The sequence below is a fragment of the Uranotaenia lowii genome, chromosome 1 (assembly GCF_029784155.1).
Source record: "Uranotaenia lowii strain MFRU-FL chromosome 1, ASM2978415v1, whole genome shotgun sequence".
In the NCBI taxonomy this organism is placed as follows: domain Eukaryota; kingdom Metazoa; phylum Arthropoda; class Insecta; order Diptera; family Culicidae; genus Uranotaenia; species Uranotaenia lowii.
In genome coordinates this window covers 10896711-10911857 of record NC_073691.1, presented here as the reverse complement: position 1 = coordinate 10911857, position 15147 = coordinate 10896711, and the positions used below count along the sequence as shown (strand labels likewise).

The 15147-nt window shown below is 37.8% G+C and overlaps 1 protein-coding gene across 8 annotated transcripts in view; it reads right to left on the bottom strand.

Annotated features, from left to right (window-relative positions):
• Window positions 1-2175: 2175 nt before the first annotated feature.
• The window catches only part of LOC129739012 (high mobility group protein DSP1), a 54698-nt gene continuing 41726 nt past the window's right edge, over window positions 2176-15147 (bottom strand). For all 8 annotated transcript variants that reach the window (XM_055730381.1, XM_055730386.1, XM_055730380.1 and 5 more), the window contains 3 exons: window positions 8153-8313; window positions 7903-8077; window positions 2176-7379 (listed from right to left, as the gene is read on the bottom strand). In XM_055730381.1, the coding sequence (XP_055586356.1) occupies window positions 7116-7379; window positions 7903-8077; window positions 8153-8313 (600 nt within the window). In that variant the 3' untranslated portion in view covers window positions 2176-7115. The remainder of the gene's footprint in view (window positions 7380-7902; window positions 8078-8152; window positions 8314-15147) is intronic.

Sequence of the window (15147 nt, the reverse complement as noted above, 5' to 3'; positions counted from 1 at the left end):
TTCGGCTCAACTCGGCTGTCAAAACATGAAATCGCGCGTTCTTTATCAAAAAGTCGAAAACTGCTTTTCCAAAAATTGAAAGTTTTCTTCACAAATCTGCCTTTTTTTATTCTAGAATTCCTTTACGAAATTTTTGAATCATATACATTATTCGAATATGCTTTTGAAGACCTTGTGAAAATTTTGGATTATTATTCTCACAGTTAGCCATTGGCGCCGGAACTTTTTTACACATTAGGGGGTGATCAAACTAACTGCGAAATTGACACGTAGAGGCGCTATTATTCGGAGAATTGTGATTGAAACTAGCGACATCTGCTGCCAGGCATTAGAATCTTCAATTTGAACTTGAAAATCATGCTTGGTTTTTCGTGAAATTTCGAGATTTCAGGTGTATTATTTTGAGATATTAGCCGCATTTCTTGATCATCTTTATTTCTCCTACTATTATATGTATGTGGAAAATTTTCAGGCTCGGTTCGCCTCGGCATGATCACTGATTACCTTGCCGTTCTTTATGTAACTTTGGACATTAAATGCTAAATTTTACACTAAGGTACACAGGGGTAAGTGAAGACGAAGGCTATACTGTGAATTATTTTTTCAAATTTTTTATGCCGAATGCTAAATTTGTAATCTATCCACTAACAGTAAAAGAGAAACGATTATGACAATAGTGGATGTTTACGGCGACTTTTTGTAATTTTCTATTTTTATCTACGATGTCGAGTTGATGTGCATCTTTTGCAATTGCAAATTTCTTGTAAACAAGCTGGCTCTTGACGAAAACTCTACATTGAAACAATCCTTGAATTCGAAACAACCAGTTAGGGAAATAATCAGCGGTGTTAAAAATGAAGAAAAAAGAGTTTATTTAGCTTTAGCTTTATTTAGCATTCAGATCATGAAAAGTAGAGAAAAGTCCTTTTTTGTTCTGGCATAAGTATATATTTTCGATAAAATCGGATCTAGTGTGTTGCCACATAAATTACACACAATAATCATTGAAAGATGCCTTATTAATAGTACCGTGAACTGCTTTCAAAATTTTGGACGGTTCGAGCAATAAAGTAACGTAATCAAAAAAGAAAACACAAATTTGTTGAAAATTTCCTGAGAAGTCAGAGGGAAAATCTACCGTCCCCATCTTACCCCATAAGGCGGGGTAAGTGAAGACACCAGCAGCAGGAGTCTATAACAATTTTTGCTTTGCGTCTATAAAGCTCTTCAGTCTTCAGTATTTGTAAACAACATATTCTGCATAACATTGAACGTAATGTTATCAAAATTGATCCACTGCTGATTTTTTAAGTTGAACTTTACGAAAAACCGTCCCCACTTACCTCGGTGGTCCTTATAATTTTTTTTTATGTTTCGTTTTTTCAGTATTTTAGCCATCACTTCAGTATTTTACTAACCTTTCTTCGGGATTACAACACTATGTCATAGGCCTGATTGAAAAGTATGCTTAACGAAGTCGGACAGATTTTACACCGAAAATAAAATTTACCGAGGTAGCAAGGTGAACGTTCGTGGAAGCCAAAAAAGTAACTTCTACCTCTTCGATGTGAAATTTAGGTACCTCACAGCGAGGTAAAGTTTACCTGAATTCAGCTGGAAAAGAAGTTAAATTCACCGAGAAAAAAGGTAAATCTTACCTCGTAACGAGATAAAGTTTACCTGAATTGAGCTGAATAAAAAGGTATCTAATAAGTGAATTTACTTATTATTGAAATCGCTTTGTGCTGACATACTGAATGCGGTGAAGCAGATGCAAATTCGTTCCGCCACTCGAGTTTGCAATAGTCGTGTTCGCCAACTCGCTCTCACTATGTCATCGGCCTTATTATGATGAGGTGGTCACCTGAGGAACGTCACTTCGGATGAACGTTGGGAATGAATTTCTGTCACTTCACTTGCACCGACTTTCGGAATAAGATGACTAGAGACGATAAGGTGACTCGACGATCGTCTCCTCACGCGCTGCGCAGAACAAGGGCCAATGCCAGAGGCTTATGTTTCGATTCAGATCTTGCATGAGGAAAGTACTTGATCATAGATGAAGAATAGATGTTTCTTGAACCATATAGTATTATGGTCGGTTAAAAGACCGTGAAGAAATTCGCAACAGGGATTCTGTGATACCGTTTACTCATGCTGATGCTGCCTATTAAATCTCTCTTATCACCTTTCGGTTTTTTTAGTTTTTTTTCAATTAATTTCATTTTTATTTTGTCTTCAGTAAAATTACATGTGTTTAACGTACGTACAGTATTACATATACAAAAGAAGGGGGATCGAGATGTTGTTGTTTTGTTGTGTTGTATTTTTTTTGTTTTGTTTGTTGTTCTTGTATATTATCATCTTCTTCTTCTATCGCGTTCTATATTCGGTTTTATAGACTCATCATCACAAACAACTCTCAACTCCGGTTTTTGCTGTCTTCTCATGTAGTAGGTTTATTTGTGTATGTGTCTGTCGGGTTGGTGTGTTTTGTTATCTAGAGTTTTTCATAAATGTTTTCTTACTGTTTGAATGAGTAAGGAGATTTAGGATTTTCGTTTTTTTTTTGTGTTGAGTTGAGTTGTGTCTTTCTCGTCGTTCATTTCCACTTTTGTTTTCTGTAGTTGTATGCTGTCGTCTTGGTTTTGTTAACGTGTGTTTTGCTTTTGTTCTGAATCGACTTTTTCTTTTTTAATGTTTTTTTTTTGTATTTTGTGTTTACCTCTCTCAGTTCATCTACCAATCACTAAATATATGTTTTGTATTTTTTCTTATTATTTTCAGTTACTCATGCTCGTAGTACTGGATGTTTATTTTATGAGTTTAGTTTTCTTCTGCGCATGCGCGCATGTTTTTGCACTCGTGGTCACATAACAAAAATTCCAGTGGTCTCCCGGAGGAAGACCGATGAAAATTCATTCTAAACTGCAACGAGCACGAAAACAAACACACGTTGGCTTTTGTTTGTTGTTGTTCAGTATATTTCAGTGTCTTTTTTAGCGTTTTGCATGACCAACTCTTTGTCCGACTACTTGGATTGAACTTTGCTGAAGATGTTTGAAATATGCTCTCATCTCTCTCTTTCTATTGTAGTATGTCTGTTTTTTTTATTTATTTTGCTTAAGAGTGCAAGGGTTCAAGAGTTTCTCTAGTGTTCTCGTTTTTTTGTTCTGTTTTTATTTCATCTTACTTGCTCCACGCCTTCTCTATCTTCCTATGTTCCTCTTTTAGTTTTTTTCTTTAATTTATCTGGCTGTTTATTTTCACTAAAACTTACTTGTTAATTATTTACTTTTTGCTTTCTTTTTTTTTTTGTAATAATTTGTTTATAATGCGTGTTTTTCCTTTATTTATAAGTATGTTTTTGTTCACTGTTTCATGCTGTTTTTCATTCTTCTCAATCAAGCCTGCGTTGCCGACGGGAAAAGGAATCGTTTGATTAGTTTGTTTTGCTCGAATAGTTCGAAAACCAACGGAACATGAACAAAAAAACCAATAGATCACACCATCATAACGAAAACGCATATTTTGATCTAAGTTTTCTCTGAGTGAATTTTTTGTCAAGAGTGGTTTTTTTCATATGCCGTCCTATTTGTTTTTCTTTTCTTCAGCTTTCGTTTTTTGTTTTGTTTATTATTTACATTGAGAGATAAATGTGTCCGTGTGTTAGCTAACTTACGATCGAACGTTTGTATCTTAATCAATGCATTTTACCGCGCTTACTCGTAGTACTTTGCTCTTTCTTACAACATTCGCTCTCATTCTAATTCCATTAACTTCTGGTTTTCTTTTTTTTTTTCATATTATTGTTGTTACTGTTGTCTCATTCCAAAATTGTCCTTCACTTGCACCCTTAACAACTAAAAATTTCTTACTTTTTGTAGGTTTTCCTTTTGTTGTTGTTGTTATTCTTGATTTTTCTTTTGTGATCACATTCATTCCGCGCAGAAGTGATTCGCTTCTGGCCGTCATTCGTTCACGGGGCAAAACATCAAAGCTCACTCACCACTATTCCGCACACAGAATTTCGCTCTCATCCGGATGCATGTGTGTATTTTTGCGTATATGTATGTGTATGTGTTTTGGGGTGTATCAGACTTAAAAATAATCCACTTTAATGAAAAATAAAGGAAGTTCTATCGGTGTAAGACAAAAAATAAATCGTCAGAAAATATACTTTAAGAGATTTCTCGTCTCGGGTACAAAATAATCATAATAATATAATAACTACGCGATACGACAATTAATCGATCATTTTCAATCAAGTAGAACGAAAAAGTCAATATGATCAGTAGTAGCTCATTAAATCGTAAATTGATTTTCTTTTGCTTGTTTTCCTTTCTCGTTTGTTTCAATTATTTTGTAAGTTTCCTTTTATCATCTCATCGGTATAATCGTCAAGAGTTCTAAACAGTTTTCAATCTTTTTCTTACTTGTTTTTTCTCCTCTTCTAATTAATCATTTTATTTACCAACTAATGAACTAATCTCTGGGCTCGCTAATCTAGTACACTTTTCTACCTTTTTTTTTTTTTTACTTTTTTTAAGTTCACAATTGCTCGCAGCCATACACACGTACTCGCAAATTTCGCACATCATCATCGCGCGTAGTCGTATAAATATACTGTTTTATACGACAAAAACGCTAAAAAGACGAAACGCATGCCCTTTTCTAGCCTTTCACATTACAGCGCTCTTTCTTTCTTTCACTTCATCTTCAGCCATCAGCAAGTTATAACAAAGAAAATGTACTAATAACTATTTCAACGTAAAAATATATGTATGTGTGTGGAAAGAAAAAAATGTACTTGTGTGTTTAATGTGTTTTTTTTTCTGTTTTCTTCATACGATGAGTAAATCATGCACAACAGTAGTGGGATTTCTTTTTCTGTTTTGTTCTGAAGTATGATTTTTGAAAAGATTGCAGCTTTTCGGCTCGACTTCGACTCATATTTTGTACTCGTAATCAATCACACGTTGAAAATCAACTGGATCTTTTTCGAAGCCAAACGGCAATCGAGTGAATTTTTATTGTGTTCCGAAACCAAAAACCGAAAAACTGTCATCTGTTCCAGAAAATTGAATTAAAAGGGACCCTGCCTTTCTTTTTTGTTGCTGTTGTTTAAATTGTGTTTCTACTTTTGTTCTACTCTACCAAACTACACAGCCTTTTTGCAATTAAACAGCATCCGAAAACTCGAAATAAAAGACTTAAAAAATCAAGGGAAAAAACCTACATACTTGCCCGAATTTCAAAAACCAAAACTATACTCAACCTTGCGGGGATTTTCGACGAAAAAGTATGGAAACTGAATCTTTTCGATTGATCTTTTTTTCACGGCGCAGGCGCAGCCAATCCACGCGCACAAACTGTCTGTCCCGCCCCTACCGAAATTTTCAAAACAACAGAAAAACCAACAGTTTTTTTTTTCAGTTCAATCAACTGAAGTGAAATACAAATTTTATTTCCATCTTACAAACGTAAAAAATGGGTTTTAGGGTGGTGGTTTTCTAAGTAATTTGACAAAAATAATAATTATAATAGATATTTGAATCGAATTTGTAAAAGCAAATGAAAAGCACATTAATTGTTGTTGTTTGTTGTTCGAATGAATTAATGGATAAGAGAATTTTTAAGGTGTGAAACGAGTGACGATCATCTCAAAATTGGAGCGAAAAATGCCCGATAGAACCAGTTTTTTAAAAAAATGTTCCAAACCGATCCAAACAAAAAAGTAATAATAGGCCACACAAAGGAACGAAACACTCCTACCAAAAAGTATTATAATTCTCTCTCTTCCTTTCTCGCTTCCGTTTTTTCTTGTTGTTTGTTTTGATTTGTGTGTGTGTTTAATACATTCGCCTAATCTCTTTCTTCCATCCATCATAAATGAGGGGGGAGTAGTTGTAGCTAGTTGGGGGGTTTGGGTTAATCATTTTTTTTTTCTCGTTTTGCTTTTTTCGCCATTTTGCTGTTCTACTTTCTTCTCTTTTTGTTGTTGTTGATTTTGTTTGTCTCTCAAACCTTCCTCTTTGTATTAAGAAATATTTCCTTAACCAATGTTTTTTTTCTCTATTTGATTTTTGTTTTTGTTTGTTTCTCTTTTCCGGTTTTGCGCGCGCGTGCTTTTTTTTCTGATACCTATTGTATGATGTTTTGTCGGTTTTATATTTTATTGGATTGTTTAAGGATTTCTATTTCTTCTCTCTGCAATTATTATCAAAAGCTGACGCTGTTGTTTCGGCTCTTAAGTTTCTATTGTGTTTGTTTGTTTTTCCTCTTAGTTTATTTTCATCTTTTCTTATTCTTCTGTTTAGGGGGGATAAGCTTCCGAAAATAGATTACGAAGCTTAGATGCAATTATTCGTCGTTTTGGAAAAAAATCATTACTTTTAGTTGTTGTGTTGGATGTGTTGAATTGTTGATGGTGTGTGCTTTTCACATTGTTGTGTTGAATTTGTTCACCTCGAAAAAAGATTTCTGCCTCAGGACAACCACTTTTTTAATAAATCTGTTTTTAGGTTCTGTAGTCCTATAGAGAATTAACGCTTAACATTCTACAGACAATTGTTCTGCTTCCAATTACTTTTGTTCATCTGTTGTGATTCAATTAGCTTGGTGTGGTAGGTAGATTTGATTTGGTAAGATTTAGTACCTACCAACAAAATTAAAAACTGCAAACTTGCTTCGCATACAATTTCGTCCGACGTATTTCCCGGAACGGAACGGCGTTGGTACCAATCTCCGGTTCATCCAGTATCGGACTCGTCCTGCTCTTCCGGCTTGCTCAAAGATGACGGCGACGATGATGAGGACGATGAGGGCGACGATTCCTTTTTCGGTCGCCGGTGGTTGATCAAGCTGGTGAGCAACGAAGAGCGTCCCCTTCTATTGGTTTCTGTTGTGGTTGTTGATGTTTTTGTTGATCCTGCCTGAAGTAGGCTCAGTAATGGTTGTTCTTGATGTACTTGATCTTTTCCGTTTTCTTCTGGTTGCGGTTGCTGCTGTAATTGCTACTGTTGTTGTTGCTGCTGTTGCTGTTGTTGTTGTTGTTGTCGGTTGCTTAATATCATCGTAAGAAAATATTTATAATACAAATCGAAAGCTTGATTTTACTCGTTATCGTCCTCGTCTCCCTCATCGTCATCGTCGTCATCGGCACCGTGGTGGGCCGCCGCGGCTGCCGCAGCTGCCGCCGCCTGCACTGCCAACTGCTGCTGCACCTGGGCCTGTAGCTGGGCCGCGGCCGCTTGCTGCACGTGCTGGGGCAGGTTCTGGAGGCCGGCTTGCTGCAGTCCACCGAGATTCAGCGCTCCGCCACCGGCGCCACCGCCAGCCTGTTCATTTTTGCACTTCAGCTTGTACTCGGTCATTTCCTGTTGTAAGAGGCAAGCAATAATATCCAGATTAGTGATTGTGTTACTTGTAAACAAACATTTATAAACAAACATCGTCATGAACCAAATGACAGAAACTGATTATTGCTCAAGTAGAAATGACCTGCGCAAAATTCAGTTCAAGCGCACATGATTTAGGGTTTGCATAATACGTCGAGATCTGAAGAAATGAAGAAAAAAATGACCAAACATCGACTTCCTAGGAATAATCCAAATCTAGAGTACCAGATCAAGTTTAGGGAGTTTTCTTGAGTTTATGGCACGATTCAAATGAGTTTGTTGAGTAGTTTTTGGCCCTGTCTTGCTATAAAAATGATAAGTTTATTTCAGACATTTTTTTGAATTTTTAATCTTTGCCATTAAAAAAAAAAGCAGCTTAACTTTCCGTTGTTCATTTGGTGCTGAGCTACAAAATTTTCTAAACTTCTTTAGGAATTTGGCATTTCAACTGGTATCCTAACAAGTATAGATCTTAACTAAACTATAACTTTAGAACACTTACCGCCTCATACCGCGCCTTGTCCTTCTCTGCCATCTGCTCGTATCGGGACTTGACCTCGGCGTCCATATCAGACCACTTCCGTCCGAGCTCCTTCGCAATGTCACCGACACCGTACTCCGGGTTGAGTGCCTTCACCTTGTTCCGTTCCTCGTGGCAGAACCAGAAGAAAGCGGATCTGAAAAAGGAGTTACAATAAAATAAACAATGGTAAACGTTGAACTAGATTTTAAACTTGAAAAGGGTGACTTACAGTGATCGCTTCGGGGCGTTCGGGTCCTTGAAGGCCTTCCGCTTCTTGCCCTTGACGATTGTGCCCTTGGGCGGGACGTAGTTCTGCATCTCCAGCTCGTACCGCGCCTTGTCCTTCTCGGCCATTTCATGGAAGCGCTGTTTCTCCTTATCCAACATCGTCTGTGAACGAATAGAAAGAACGCCAAAACGGAGGTAGTATGGGAATATTCTATTCGAGATTGTAGGGGTACAAGTGCGGGGGATAAAAGCTATTCAATGATCAAACTCTCTTCTTCATAACTCGTAACTTCATAACAACTTTAAGGTAGGTACTTTTGGACATTTTCATTCCTAATCCAAGCACGGTCCCTAAAATGAAAAACTCAATCCAATTCAAATCGTAGCCCTAAGCTTTTCCTTGAGCTTTAAGAGGGATGCATACATCAAAATCATGAATGGCATTAAAATTTCCAACTGACATCCTGTGCTGATATCGCAGTGCAGCGCAAACTTTTTGATGATGCCTCTAGTAGTTTTGATACATAATCGGCAACAACGGGCAGCCAGTCAAAGTCCTGGAGAAGAACGGAACAGAAGTGGAATTGGGGCATAGGAGGAGCAGCACAACCATTGCCCGATGGCTTCATGCCGGCTCCGAGAAGATTAATTCCAATTACGTACCATACAGACGTGATTTATGGGTTTGCAGCAGCAAGCAAGTTACGAACGCGCGGCGATCCTTTAAGCATTACGACACGCTGCTGCTGGTGCTGACGACTGTTCCGGATATGCTTCCAGCAGTTTTGGTAGGGTTACCGGTCAATTTCTACTTGCAATTATTTTAAATCGTTTTGAATTGAGCCCCATAAATGTTAAAAATTATTTATTCGACTTTATTTTGCTTAGCACAATTACGCATTTTAATGTAGGAGAACCTCCTGTAACGTCAAAAATATTTGAAACCTAAAACTTAACTAATTATAAAGTGAACGAATCTCTGCGATGGAAGACTGCATCTATTTGCCTCTGAAGTTAGAGATGATTTTTTCGGGCATTTCTTCGATTGATGTTTTTTAATCGTTAGATTAATCCCTTAAGAAGGCTACCCATGAGCTGCTACTTGAAGTGTTGATTGAAAAAAAATTTTAAAGAAAAAAAAACCATCTGGTAACCTTTCGTTGGTAATCAGTTGGATCAATGTTTTATGGCCCTCGTTTGCCCATGGGTGGAAGATGGGGTGCGGGGGCAAAAAAAGCAATTGCAGAAGGACGTTTGTTTCCCCTTTTTAGTGAATCCTTGATGTGCCAGAGCTCGGATTTCCTTGGTAGGTTTTTATGCAAAATTGTAGCAAATGTTTGCAACAAGACTGATATTAAGACTTATTCAAAAAAAAATCAGAGGAACAGACAAAGAACCATTTTTTGTGCAAACGAAATTTAAGAAAAATGAACAGTTAGGTACTTTGTTAAAAATTCTCTCATAATTTAACACACTATAATCATCTGTTCCACACGCTGACTTTTTCCAACTGTAAACGATTGTAATCGATCAATCAACTTCTGAACCAGTTTTTTTTTCTTTTTTTTTTCTTTTCAACAGAAGATTTGTGAAACCATCTGGAATAATTGAAAATATAAATATACACACACATCAGTCGCCCCCAATCATCAGGAGTCTCATTCCTTTCACTTTTCATTTCCTTTGCGCGGCAACATTACGATGCGTTCCCCATCGCGACTGGAAGCAAAAATCCGTTTCGTGCCACTTCGACCAATTTTTTTTTTGCTTCGATCCCCCGCCTTGAATCCCAAAAGGCTCGACCAACCGTCAGAGATCGGACGTTTCTTCGTGTTATGGTCAAGGAATTTCAATTGGTCACTCAACACAACAGAGGCAGAGAGCACACACAAATTGATACGCCGCCCCCTCCCCTTTGCTGCGATAACGGAGAAGGAAAAAAATTATCTAAAACTGTCTTTGGTCGTTATTGTTGTTTCGAATGAATGACTGAAGACTGAGGGCAAACTTTTCTTTTCATTTCCTCCCTCATTGACGTCATAAGCAAAACCAACTGTTCCTGTAGTTTTCTTGATTGAATTAAGAAGCCAATTATATGAAGAATTGTCCAATGCAATCAAATTACGTAATTTAAACTACCATCAAGACGCCATTCACCGCCCAGACACCATTTACCGCCCAAAATCACCCTTTTGTGTGTATTTTGAAAAAACTGGGATGTTTTCTCCAAATATAAGACCTGTGTTCTGTGTCGGCATCATTGTTCGACCATTTCACTGAAAAAACATCACTTAATTATGCTAACTATAGCCAGAAATAAAATATTTGGTTTTTCGTTTCCGGTCAAATTATTGAATTCGACGCCTGTTAGCGAACTAGGCATTACTGTACTCCTAGGGCAAAAAGGGTTTTTGTTTACTAGATAGTACCTATTGGACCTAAAATCGACTTGAAACGATAGTTTTATTTTCGTAGAATAGATTTGCATCAAAAAATTTTCGATTTTTTCAATAGTTGTTGTTTTTTGAAGCGTTTAGTGATGGGCGGTAATTGGTGTATAAAAAAAAGTGTGGGTTCCTAATGACCGGTCACGCACAATTTCTTTGTTTTTAACGCATGTATTGTGTTAAATGTGTAAATTGTAAGAAGCATTTAGTTTGATTATGTTAGAAAATGATGTTTTATCGCTGAAAGTAACCGATAATTTGAGGTTGTTTGCCGGGAATCATCATTTTGTCAGTCAACGCACTTTGTTAAAATTTGTACTAAATTTGCGGAAAAAAAATCACAAAATGTATTCTCTAAAGAGCCAAAATATGGTTTTGACAGCTCATTGTATGGAAAATACTAAAAAGAACAGTTTCCGTGTTGTTATGATAGTTTTTCCTTGAGAAAACATTATCGATACCCGGAAAAGTCGAGTGGGCGGTAATAGGGCCAGTTGAACACCCCAAAGTTTAGTTAATTATTTTGAAAAGCGTACATTTTTCGCATTCCACTAAATTTTTTATTTAAAGTAGAGCAGTTTTGGGATGTATTGGAAAAGAAAGCGAATAAAAATCTGCCGTCGTTTTTTTATTACACATGTTTGAAGTTGAAAAACCGCTTAACTGGGCGGTGAATGGCGTCTTGATGGTATATTCGAGATAGGAATTCAAGGTTTAGAATTAGATCTTAGGATTCCGATCTCAAATTCAAACTCAAGATTCTGAATCATCCAAGTTTACCAAATTTACCTTCAAATTTCGGTTTTAGGATCAAGATTTCATATATAATTTTTAATATTCAGATTCAAGCTTTGATATTCAGTTTCAACATTCAGCTGTAACATTCAGATTCAAGATTCAAATTACAAATAAAAATTGATGAACAATTTTGACTAATAAAAAACACCCAACCTTATACTTATTCACAACGCACATAAAATGCACCTGAAAATCATCATGTCTTCCTCAAGGAAATTGAATACCATTTCTTCAAATGTGGAAAGTTCCAATCCCAAACAGAAATGTGTACGGATATTTTGGCTGTTTTGGAAAGCCTTTTTAACCAATACTAAATCGTACGAAGGCCATTTGGTACAAATCATGCACCAGCAAGTTTTTAAGGAGTGATGAAAAGCGAATCATTTCAGAAAATTTCTTTCTTTCTAAATTAAATCCACTGCGTGACAACTGATTAGGGGATGAATAACGCGAGAGCGTTAAAATCTCAGAATAACAAAATCAAGCAACAATGCAACTGTTAAACTTTGCGTTAGTTTTTTTGCTATTAGAACTTTATTAGTGCCAGAGTGAACTGCTCAGGTAAACATAATTCCAATAACTTCAAAATGTCCTGTAAAAGAATTTTTTTACTGTTTTTTTTTTAAATTAATTTGGGCTTCTGCAGCGAGATGTTGCTTCACGTGATAATCGACAATGAAAACAAGGAAACAGTGACTCTCAAGCTTCATAGGCAAACCGTCAACCATCTGTACAATTTTGGAACAGACGAGATCCACCAATGTGCAGCAGTTTTGGGGCTTGTTTTGAAATGCTTCACATGGCATATGTCGCGCGTCTCCAATCATAACATATAGTCATTACTTCGCGGTCCCTAACGCATTGCAAGCGAGTCAAAGAGACTGAAAACAAAAAAAAATCGACCAATTTTGAAATGTGACTCCGGCAACACCACCCCCCTAATAAACTACAACCAGAAACTTTGCACAAACCGGGATTGATATCGGAGGTAAATTTTTAAGCCAAAGAAGCAAGGGAAAGGGACGGACGGAGGAACACTATCAGCAACTCAGGCCAAGCCCGGCTGGGCTCCTGCTGCAAAACGACGACGACGACGACCAAGACGACGTCGACCGTGGCATGGCTCCATTCGACGACGCCTGTGCTGCCACACACAAGTATATAATATAAATTTTGTGCACGTTTCCAACCTCCAAGTTCCCCCTCCCAAGAGTTAGGTAAGGCTGGATTTATCTAAAAGCATCCAGCAGAACCAGGCAAGGAAAAAGTAGCAGTGCTTTTCCCATCTGTGCGCACAGTTGTGCCCTAGGGATGTGTCCAAGGACCAAATCATAAATTCCTGGAAAGAATATTGCAATATGTTTGATCCAAAATGCCGCAAAGCAAATGAGACAGGATCTTACTCTTCTTAAATTCTATGACTATAAATTCGATCAGGGTTTGTTTATCTAAATCAAACGATTAGTTTGGATACAATAAAACATTATATTGGTTGTAAAAATTGCATGCAATAAAATTGTAAACTTCCAAATTTCAACAATCTTTAAAATTCGAAACAGTTGTGTCGCAGCCTTAGACATCCCTATACATTCCAAACCATGTACACTTTCATTTCCTTTTTCGGAAAAATCAATGAAAATGCTCGGCCCCCTCTCTCCTACCACCAGGGGCTTAACTTAGTTTTGCTTCACAGAAAACGACGACCTTTCCTGGCGGGCGTGCGTTTCGTGGCACGGAAAAAGGGGAATGAGAGGACAAGTTTATAAACCCAACCCTTAGGAAAGGGGACCTGTGTGTTTTTGATGAGCTGTCAGGGGGATAGCGGGGAGAACGCAATCAACGTGTGGACTGTGTGCAAAATGTCAGCAGCAGTTCTCGGAACAATGTTACAGTCGAGTCCCTTGCCTTGATTCGATATGTACAGGAATGAACATTTGATGTCTTTTCCCATTCAAAAACCAAAGCTTCCGGAAGTCGATGAAATTACTATGCTAGAAACTAGTTCAATTTTCCCGAGGAACAGGAATGTATTCCAAAAATTTGGCCTCTACTGTAGAAGGCAGAGGAAATAAAACGGGAGCTCTATTTTTCGCCGGAAATAGATTGGGCTGCTTGATGAGGGTAAGGTTGTCAGGGATAGCGGAGGAAGGTTAGATTTTCTACAATACACATATTCACATAACCCAACCCAAAAGTGGGTGGTATTTTTCCTCCCGGCTTGCTGGTTGCCTACATAGAGGCGAACGGTTTTTCCTCGCATCGCAACGTCGGGGTGTAGTCCTGGTCCCGGTTTTTCCCGAGCAGCCAGAAACACATTATCCCGGAGATGCCGGGCTGACTGGAATGAGTAATAGGATCGATGTGGGAAAAGCACCCTCGTCGATGTGTATGTGTGTTTGTGTTCATGTTCATGGAAAGCCCGAGCCATGTGCTTGCTGCTTCTGCAACTAAACTCAACTCGACTCGTTTCGACTGAACTGAACTGAACTGTTCCGAATGGCACGGAACGAGAAAACGTTGATGACGATGGTGCTATGTACAACAACAGAAATTTTCGTCCTTCCTCCCCGTTTTTCAGCGCCTCTTTTTGGGTATGGTGTGAGCAGCCTGACGAAAAACAACATACCTACATCGAACGATGGCAGGACTGGAGCCAACAACTGCTGCTGGCTTGGCTCTTTGGAAGAGAGATGATATTTTCTATAACGTAAAATACATAAAATGAGGAAACACAGACGACGACGACTGGTGACGACCAAGGAATGGATTTTCGCTTGAATTCGGAGGGTTTTGTGCGCGGAAAACGGAACGCGGCACGAGGAAGGAAACTAAACTTAAGAAGGAATATTGGTTCACGTTTTCCAGCTGGATTGCTGACGGGTTTAAATAAATTGGCCACACCGCTAGATGGCAGTTGTCTAACTGCAAGTTACTGCTGGCGATCATTTATTTTTCTGGTAACCCTATTTGATGTTGAGAAAAGTTTAAATTTGTCCCTACAAACAATCAATGGACTTTGTTGAGAGCTGATGAACTGCTGCATTGAAATCTTTAGTAATGAGAATACCGTGATCAATATTCAGTGCAAAAGACATGCCAATAAATAAATCAGCCAAACACTTTTTAGATCTCAAAGTATTATAAAAATTTCCAAATCCGGAGCTGGAAGGTAGACGGTTTTTTTATTTAAAAAAAACCTTAAGCCAATAAGTACGCCTACCATTTATCACAGAGTGATTCAAATCTATTCAAAAAACGTTGTTTTCGAAAAAAAATAGTCACGGCTTGGTAACTGGTATGAAATATCAACTTTTTGGTGTGATTTTACCACTAGACGAAAGGGACGAAATTTTAGGCCCGTAGATAATCCGTATGCCCAACTTTTGTTCTAAAGAGTGCCATTTGGCTCAAGAAATACACCAGCCACTTTTCTAAGAATGATGGAATGGGCATTCAAGTAATTTAAAATGGGTTTTATATAAACTCGTAGACGCTCAGTGAAAACTGTTAAATGGAAATGTTAGTTCTTATTGAGAAAATAAGAACAAATCAAAAGGACTTGGCCGGCGTTATTATTTAAAAAAAAATCTATGAAGCTTTCCATGTTCCTTTCAATCCTAATTCCTAATGAGCGAATCGAAGGCCTATGCATATTCCTATCCGAAAGCTTTCGCCTAGCTCTTGCATACACAAATCAATCCTAAATTCACAGGTGGCCAAATCAGCTGTTGCACACCATTAACACATTCGG